We start from the raw sequence: 10,096 nt of genomic DNA on the forward strand, positions 1-10,096 counted from the left end.
GTGCTTTTCCAGAGCCCTATTAGACTGATTGGCACAGAACCCATCTTTCATCTTAGTGCATTTGTTGGTCTCTGCTCTGAGGAGAGGCGAGGCAGCTGGTCCTCTCTCTGACCCAGCTCCTCCCCAGTGAGGCCTCCCAAGCCTGCAGATCTTTCCAGCAATTTGTTGTTTATGCTGATCCCAGCCGAGCATATCGACCTGGCACAACCTGTAGCTGTCTCCATTGAAGGTCAGTGCACCCTTAACCATAGGCATAAGTCTTTACAGAAAGTATTCAGGGAAAATCTTGTTTAGCAGTTCCCATCTGAATAAAAAGTATCATTTTGAACACATTTAATAGATTTATTAAATTTAAAAGAACATTGAAGTCAATAGATTCTTTAGAGACCCGATCATTACTGGGACAAGGTATTTCCTTCTTCATTAGTCTTATGCAAATGTTTTTCTGCTTATCCAGTAAGTGACAAATAGAAAACCTCATCCTTTGGTAGCTGAGTGTGCTATACCCAGCTGTCACGAGAATGCCAGACAGATCTCTTCAATCCTTCAGATCACAAAAACCTCAGCAGTTAATATTAATGGCCTTTTAAAAGCTTTTAAGGCAAGTTTTCACAAATATATAACTAAGACATTTGCTTTGACTTTTTAATAGTTTATGGGAGTGTTGTGGTTGGATTCATCTCCTGCAGTTTCCTTCGCTTTTCTCCATGGGTCGATTTCTGTCCCACAGGAAGCTGCAGTATGCTAAGGGTGGCTGGGGTGGCCTCAGGTGGCCACATCACTGCAAACTCCAGTCCTCCAAGGATGGACAAACAGCCCTCCAGCAAAGCCTTTCACCCAGCTTGGCCCCAAATTTTCTCTCACGGAGGAATCACTAAGTGGTGCTCAAATTCCTGATCACTTTAGTATCCAAGGCATGGCACAAGATCCTTTGGAAGGTGCTTGAGCAAGCTCAGCCCATGCAGTTGGTGGTGGCGGTGTTGTACAAAATGCCCCATCTTTACATCTCACTGTGTTCCTAATGGCAGGAATGAATTGCCACAAGGAGTCTGAATAGAGTTGCGTGTTGGTCAGAAGAGTCCTCGCAGAAGTACGTCCTTCCAGAGCTGCATCAGTTTATGCAAATACAACTCAGCAGCACCACTGTCGTGCAGAAATGGGAAGCAAATGCTGCAGAATTTGTATTAATTATTCAGCAACTTCTGTGCAATGAAAGACAAAGGCAAAACTGATGTAAAAGTAGAGAAGACCTTGGGCGCATTCCCTGCACGGACCAGGGAGGGTGAAGGCTGTGGTCCTCAAGCATCAGTAGCCTGCACATCATGTCCGGGAGACCCATCCAGTGCTCTTTGGTGCTTTGCAGGTGTGAACATCGACCACTTCCAGGCAGTCCTGGCAGCGCACAGCACAGCACCAGTGGAACTTGCACTCGCACTTTGTCATCCTGCTGACACGGGACGTGTCGTAGCCTCTCCCGCAGCACATCACCTCACAGCTGTCCATGCCACGGGACGTCTGGTTACAAACCCTGCCGGCTGTCCCGAGGGACCCTGCAAAGGAGCGCAGCGAAGGTCAGGAGGTGGGCTTTGGGGAAGGACAGAAAGCATATGAAAATAGGGGTAGGAGACATAACTTGCAGTGTATTTGATCCTCCAGTATCACATCTCTCAGGATTCACTATGAAGCCAATGAGGCGTTCTGCCCCTCTACTCTGCTCTAGTGAGACCCCCACCTGGAATACTGCATTCAGCTCTGGGGTCCTCAGTACATGGAAGATACGGACCTGTTGGAGAGGGTCCAGAGGACGGCTACGAAAATGATCAGAGGGATGGAGCACCTCTCCTGTGAGGAAAGGCTGAGAGAGCTGAGGTTGTTCAGCCTGGAGAAGAGAAGGCTCTGGGGAGACCCTGTTGCAGCCTCTCCTGTCAGTTCTATAAGAAAGATGGGGAGAGACTTCTTAGCAGGACCTGTTGCGATAGGAAGAGGGGTGACAGTTTTAAACTGAAAGGGGAGATTCAGGCTGGATGTGAGGAGAAAATTCTTTACAGTGAGGGTGGTAAAACACTGGCACAGGTTGCCCAGAGAGGTGGTGGATGCACCACCCCTGGAGACATTCAAGGCCAGGCTGGATGTGGTTCTGAGCAACCTGATCTAGTTAAAGATGTCCATGCTCACTGCAGAGGAGTTGGACTAGACAACCTTTGAAGGTCCCTTCCAACCCAAACTATTCTATGATTCTATAAATGCCTATAATAAGGTAAAACTGCTCTCAAATTTCTCCTAGAAATCAGGCCTGGAGATAAGAAGGTGCAAAATAGACCCAATACTTCAAGGTGCTGCCTGATTCTGTTAGTATCACCATGCTTTGCTTCATCTTTCCGTAGCACCTTTGTCCTCTCCAGTGAGCAGATACCCTCCCTGAGGCAGTCGTGCAGCCCTCTCCTGCCCCTGCATCCAGTTCCCAGGGCTGTGTGAAGTGGGGTGTCTCTTCATGTTCTTAAAACCTCTCTGGAGTGGCTGAAATGCCTCTGCCCATCTCCACGTGGCACAAAATGGCTCTTTAAGGCATGTCATGACCCAAACAGCAACTGAACCACGTAGGAGCAGCTTCTCATCTAACACAAGCTTATCTTAGGGTACACTTCAGGATCTATACCACAGCTGTTGACAGATTATTGCCACCAATCTGAAAACTTCATGAATACTCATTGCTTCATCTAGTTTCTTATGTATTGCTATTATAAATCAATTCCAGGTATATCCATGAGATGAACTTGTTCTGACATTTTCCCTAGACCTGGTTATAGCTCCATTCTTATGTTCTTGGCCAAAATGGGATTCCCTAAATATTGACTGTGGTCATAAATTTAACTGGAAACATTTTACAAAGTGTATTCACAGATGTACATCAAACATGAACAATTTAACTTCTTAAAAAAAAAAATACATGCAGACATAAAGTGAAATTTGCATGAGTGGGGATAGCAAACCCATCTTAATAAGTCTTAAGCCGTAACTAAGCTGTAATTATTAAAAATCTAAGCTTCATAAATTCTAATTTTCTTTTTTTCCCCCCTATGGTGTACTTCTGGTTGTATACACTGGCGTTGCTGTATTGAAGCAGTTCATAACACGCAAGTGTTTGTTGCTCCTCCAGGCCTGAGTCCAGCTGCTGAGGCAGTGAGTGGCCTCAGGGACTTCAGTAAAGTCACCTTCTCAGACCATGGTTCTTCATGTGACCAACACATGATTTGGGCGCAGTGGGGAAAATTTTGCTCTTTTTGCACCTAAGTCAGAACAGACTTCGACTGCTGCCCCAGAGGAGTGTCTGAGTCCCTGGGAGGCATCTCAGCCTTCTCCCCCACCACCTCTACTCCTGTGTTTATTTAAATATTCAAGTATTTATTGAGTAGAACCATACATCTGGAAAACCTCACTATGAAATCTCTGGGCAGAGCACAAGAAGGGTGTTGTGTGGTCACCTGCCCCCAGCTCAAGGATCCTGAGCTGCAAAGGTGCTGCTGCACCATCCAGGCAGAGGCCTACTGAGCCACCCAAGAGGGAAAAGGCAAAGGGAGAAGACACACTGAACAGAGCCAGAGATGGGCTCCTGCAGCATCATAAATCCCAGATGTCCTTTAGGTCTGAGCCTGCTCACGCTGCTGCCCACGGACCAGTGCTCTGCGTAGCATCCTCGGGAGGCAGCTGACCAGTGCTTTGAAGTCTCTGCTATTTTGGGGAGCACCTCACTAGAATGTAAAAACCCATGCCACGTTGCATTGGGCTCACCCTGCACCAAGGAACCAGCAGTAACTCCAGGTCTCCTGTCCCCGCAGCCAGTGCTGGTGCCTGGATCCCATGCAGGGCGTCCTGGGGCAGAGAAGAAGTACCACCACAAGCACACATCACCCCTAGCAAGCGCTCTGCCATGCAGCTATCCCTACAAGGCCAGCTGCATTGGGGCAACCTGCACAACAGGCAAAGCAGTGATGCCAAAAGGCTCTTCTGAGATTTTTTTTTTCTCCAGGAATTACTCCACATGGGGGCAAGAGAGACTTCCCATGGTTCCCGGTGCCCCCAGGCTAGGCAGGGCTGAGGAGTCAGGAGGATGCAAAGCTACGTGACCTGCCTGTGGTCCTGTAGGAAGCCTGTGGCAGAAAACAAACCAAGCCTTGCTTCCCAGTCACCATGTTTTCCTCCATCCACGATGCTGTGCAAACAGCAGAGACATCTAAACTTAAGTGCTGGTGCTTCTGTCAGCCCAAAGCAATATCCATCACATCCCAGACTATGCAAAATACAACTGAATAACCACTTTTATAGGTGCTTGTCCTGCTGTCTCTGCTCAAATCAAAAAGAAAGTACAAAGACAAAGCTTGCCACTGCTATGATTAAAGTTCTGCATCAGGAATTCGGTGTGAATTCCTGCTCACCTCCCTGCATGGCTCCCCCTCACCTCCCTTGGTCTGGATCCTGCTTTACCCCCTGGCAGGCCCGGGACAATTGTTTCCAACAACCGTGATTTGGGGTAGATGTCAAAACACTTAGTGTTTTACTCTCTGCATGTGGTTCTTGTGGTACAAGCTGGCCACTCGATGGCCTTCGCTGTGCCACCGTCATTTAGCAGCCAGCCCAGCATCATTCCTCCATTAGAGGAAAAGCAAAGCTGCTTTCCACCTCCCGCCTGGCTGCAGGGAGTGAAGGAAGACCCCAGTCCCCCACACCCTGCGGGAGCTGCCCTGGGAAGGTCTGACCACATTCCTCAGCTGAGGCATAGTTAGTTTCCAACTCCAAAGCTCTCATTTCCAGATGTTCAGAGAAATAGCACAGCAGTGAAGGAGAACCTCAGCAGGAGACACCCACTGGTTTCAACAGTTGTTTTTCCACCGATTTCAAATACAAAATTATTTCAGCTGTTAACAGATAGTCAGAAGCTGGTATCATCTTATACTGTCCACAATACATCAGCATCTACTGTGCCACTAGGAGAGGCAGGCTACATTATCCACAGAATGTGACAGAAAGGAAAACGGGATCATACAAAGGTTTACTTTCTGAGCAAAACCAATGTTTGTTAAAAGTTCCAATAGCATCTTCAGCATCTCTGCAGGTTCTCTCATGAGAAAGAAGATGAGCAATAATTGACAACAAGTGGGTAGTGCTCCTTGGCGGGCACTCAAATACCCAGGTGACAAAGGCAGCAGAAGACACCAAACAAAACAATGCAGTTTTCTGGCCTTTGCAATGCACCTACTCAGCATTTAAGAGTCAGGAGTATGTTCTAACTTGTAAAAAGCTTTCATGCTACCTCTGTGTGTTTATTTCAAGCTTTGGAATTGCCATGCCAACACACAACATTATACCTGCCAAAACATCCTCAGCTTTTAACACTGCCAACTTTATGGCCCATACATAAAACCCTTTCTTCTTGGTTTGCACAGTTGTTTTCTTAAAGCAAACATGGTAAGTTGAAAAACATTTTTTCCCACCTTAAAGCAGTAAGATGTATTTATTCCCTTAAAACTCAAGATTTTACCTTCTATTTCTACTGATTAACAATCTGATTTCAAACAATAAAGTTGATTATTTGACTTTCACCTAAAAGATCTCCAAAATAAAACGGTGAAATGTCCAACAACAATAACCAGTTTCCACAGAAGAGAACAGGCAGCGCACACCAGCAGCAGCCTTGTTGGAGGGGCTGGGATTTCTCAGGCCAGCAGTAGATTTGGTTTAGAGTAAAGACGTGTCTCATTCTAGTTTCCAACTCCGCTGAAGGCTGTCACAACCTCTCCACTCATAGAGGCTCCTGGGGCAACTGCGCTGCTCCCTGGCCAGACAGTGCTTGGAGGAGAGCTGCTCTGATGGAAGTCATCACAAGCTCCACTGTCAGCTTGCATGGGGCTGGGACTGCACCCAACATGTTTGCAATGTGTAAACTGGGAGACAGAGGCCAAGAAGTCACACAGGGACTGCCTGTATGTGGCTAACCTCAGTGAGAACTTTCTGATGTAGGTCAGGATTGGTTTCCCTCCATAGGTTACATACCTCAAGCACTAACACATCTTGCACAGCACAACACACATCTGCTCCACCACCACCTTCACATGGCCAAAGCCTCACTGCTGCCAGAACAGTTGTGAACAGCCAACACACGCTCACCAGTGCCACCCTGCCAGTCACCCACCACCTCCACCGTGGTGTCCAGGTCTGGGGACACAACCTCCCCGTTCACATGCACCACCTCAACACATGTAGCTGAGCTCAGCTTGCCCTGCATGCTCTGGTGGGGGTCCCCCCGCAGGAAGAGGCTTCTCTCAAACACTGCCTGGAGATTTTTGTACAAATTACATTTTAATAAACCTGTTCTGGAAAGTTTTCGTTTGCAGGAAGACATTACACTGCTTTCATAGTGTCCGTGGACAACAGCCTGTAATGAAGGCTTGGCCAGCAAGCTGGTGATGCCCATGCTACGGCTCCTATGTTTATTCCCAACGCAGTCTCTGTTTGCCCAATGATACATTCAAAGCATGATAAACCTACAACAGCTTTCAATCAACCCAGCCTGACCATGGATGGTCAGATAGCAGTCTTCTAAAACTTCAACTGCTACTGACTGAACCTTATAAGCAGATAAGCAAGAAGCTTTTTTCTGAGCATTTTGGAGGTAAAGTAGTGCATTCAGGGTAAGATAATATATGCAACAGCAAGACTGCCGCTTGCATAGCCATCACTTTAGTTTCCTTCACAGATTTATCATTTCTAACAAGTAACTCCACCTGTGCAGTCCTGGGTATTCTGTGTTGGTTTGGGGAGCTGGAAATTTATGATAACATAGTAGAAGACCATGCAAAGTGTGGCAAAATTTGTAAGTTTATGACAAGATTTTCATAACCCTCATAACCCTCCTATCTCTGTTTCTATCAGACTATGAGTACATAATTGTGAGTAAAGATTGTTTCACCATCCATGTGAGCAGAGTTAAATGAATTCTGAACGCTTCTCAAAGTTATCCCTTGGTCCTTTTCTGAAAGTCCTGAAATCTTAGTGCTAGACAAGAGGTGGTCAGTTTATTGCATTCTCTTGCTATTGAGATGCTAGTAGTGATTTCCATATATTATATCTCTCCTAAATCAATAATTCTTCCTTTAGGAAAAAACAGTATTAATACCAGATCTTTCATGTTGCAGGGGTGATCCATATATGTATGTCCAGCTGCCTTCCCCAGACAGACTGCCAGACCCAGTGGAGTATATTCAGCCTCAGGACTCTCCAATGCCTACCTGCCACCAGAAAGAAGAACCAGTGCTAAAAGCTCCAATGGCCAAAGACAGAGCATGAGGGGGTTTTGGTTAGGACACTGATGATACAGCCCCTGAGTACCTTCAATTTACTGGCCACGGTAAATTACTTTACACAAGCCACAGAGGACACTGGCTTGGTCATTTCACAGTTTATGAAGCTGTCTCCTGGTCAAGTCATGACACTTCATAAGTTTTGCTCTGGAAATCTATCCTCCATTCAGTCCCAATATTAACCAATCCCCAGCTATAATTTTATTTGTTTGTTTGTTTCTTGAAGCAATAAATCAATTGAATTCCCACAAGAATGAAAGGCAGAATTGTATTCAAGGGCATACTGAAGTGCTGTCGCCTGTCATGGTTAAGCCCAGCCAGTAACTCGGAACCACACAGCCACTTGCTCACTCCTTCTTGCTCCCCCACTCCCAGAGGGATGGGGCAGAGGATCAAAAGAATGTAACTTCCACGGGTTGAGATAACAGCACTCCAGTAACTAAGGTATAATACAAACCACTACTGCTACCACCAATAATAATAATGATAAGGGAAATAACAACAGGAGAGGACACAATTGCTCACCATCCACCGATAGCCAGCCCAACCCAAGCAGCGATCTGGGCCTTCCGGGTAACTCCCCCCTGTTGATATACTGGGCATGATGTGCTGTGGTATGGAATACCCCTTTGGCCAGTTTGGGTCAGGTGTCCTGTCTCTGCTTCCTCCTGGCTTCCCCTCCTCCCTGGCAGAGCATGAGACTGAGAAAGTCCTTGGTCAGAGTAAACATTACTGAGCAACAACTAAAAATATCAGTGTTATCAGTGTTGTTCCCAGGCTGAAAGTCAAAACCACAGCACTGCACCAGCTACTAAGAAGGAGAAAAAATGACTGCTGTAGCTGAACCCAGGGAACTGTGTTATTAGATATAGCTGATGCTATTTCCAAACTCAGACTTCCATAATCTTATGTCATTTCCAGTCATTTAACAGGGCTGACACTCTGGACCACTCAACAGGGAAAACCAAAAGTAATAAAGAAAAAAATGCTGCTCAGCTGCCGAAATCACCTCTCTCAAAGCCAAATCAGGTTTTGATTCTCTCTTCGCTCCATGCAGGCAGTAGGACATCCCACATCCTACTAAAGGTTTACCACAGCTTGCCAAAAATGTGCTCTTCCAAACAGCCACATTCTCTGAATTCTGGGCAGCAAAGAAACACAGCCTCACCCGCAGCCTTATCTTGAGCTGAGCCAAAGCACAAGCCAGAGTCTGCCATCTCTAGCAAGGCTTGACAGCGTCAGGCAAGCGCGCACAACATACTGCAATGAGAAAAGCCCACTCTCATCCACGATAACAAGGCTGACAGATCAGTTAGGCTCAGCACAAAGAGATTATTAAATGACTTTTTGACATAGCAGTGGGCCATGTACAGGCTCTTTTTTTCAGGGGAAAGAAAGCATGGGTTTTACAATGGATGAGGCAACTTCAGATTCTGAATAAATCCTAATCTCCAAAGCTAGTCTTTGTACAATGCCACAATATGCCAATTTATTCACTTGGATTAAAGTATTAGACTTTACAGGATCAACCACATTCCAAGGAACAATATGTAGTTGTGCAGGTAATAAGCATCACCTGCCAAAGCCATAAATAACATTTAAAATTACCTTGACTAGTCAACTAACCAGAAACACTGTACAACATAACTGTACTGGAGGAAATTCTGGGTTCACTGAAGTCAGCGGTACACAACCAGGATTTCACATATTGTTCTTATTTGAGTGCAGTTGTTTTGCAATGCTTATTCCAAGTAAACTTGGATTGTAAATATGCAGCAATGCCAAAAGGAGTTGTGCTGCATTGCTATCCAGATACTTACAGATATGTCATACAGGGTGCAATCTGGTACATTATTCAAGCTATTAATTAGTTCCACAACATCCCCCATACATTACTCAGCCTGGCTCTTTTTTCCAAGTTCTGGTTTTCTAGCTGCTAGTTTTTAATTGCTACATGAGGAAATACTATACATGACTCAAGAACCAACATCAGGATTCCCAGTGCTTGGCAATTCCTTGAATCCTGTACCACTGTTAAGTGTGTCTCTCTTGAAAACTACAGAAGCAGAAAAAATTCAGTGTGAACAGCAGCCCTGAAACTTTACCTCTTCCCACTGGAGCTGGCACAGCTCTTCAGGAAATGTGGTGGTTATCATGGACAGAGCCAACACTGTCTCACAAAGAGGAATGAAGAGCTGCATCACTTGATGCAGTATGCTGTGCCCCACTGACCTCTATCCTTTCATCCACCTGCACGTCCTCCAGCTGCCTTGTCCCACATACTGGCAGTTGCACCACCTACGTTATCGATGGGGAAAGCTGTGTCTGCAACTTGGGAGCACAGTGAGCTACAGGGGACGTGCAGATAAGGGAGGACACTGGTCCCTTGGGAGTCTGCAGCAGTAGCATAACAGTATGAACAAGAAGAAATGTGATAGAAGAGGGTAACATAGGGACATCACAGACTTGGGACTGACGTAGTTACATCTGGCAGCTCTGGAGTGAGCTGTGGGATACAAGCATGTACAAGCTGTGTAAAGTGTGGACCTGCCTCTAGCGCAGAACTCAAACTTGTCGTAAAAGCAGCTTTTGCCTTGGAGCATCTCCAGAGCTCCTTAGCACTTGGAAGAAACTCTGAATTGTACTAGAACAAATGGCTGGTTTACACCTAGGGGTATCAAGGAGCTATTCCTCTTGTAAAGAACTGGTCTTCCAAAATATCTTCCTGCCTGTTTCCTGCT

At 46.0% G+C, this 10,096-nt stretch overlaps 1 protein-coding gene across 1 annotated transcript in view; it reads right to left on the minus strand.

Moving 5' to 3' along the window:
- Positions 1 to 1,257: 1,257 nt before the first annotated feature.
- LOC104407408 (protein Wnt-2) overlaps positions 1,258 to 10,096 on the minus strand; it is a gene marked incomplete at its 5' end in the record, with an annotated part of 12,986 nt that continues 4,147 nt past the window's right edge. The window contains one exon of the mRNA XM_010016687.1: positions 1,258 to 1,550. Within this exon, the coding sequence (XP_010014989.1) occupies positions 1,321 to 1,550 (230 nt within the window). The remainder of the gene's footprint in view (positions 1,551 to 10,096) is intronic.

This window comes from Nestor notabilis, unplaced genomic scaffold (assembly GCF_000696875.1).
Source record: "Nestor notabilis isolate BGI_N333 unplaced genomic scaffold, ASM69687v1 scaffold1356, whole genome shotgun sequence".
In the NCBI taxonomy this organism is placed as follows: Eukaryota; Metazoa; Chordata; class Aves; order Psittaciformes; family Psittacidae; genus Nestor; species Nestor notabilis.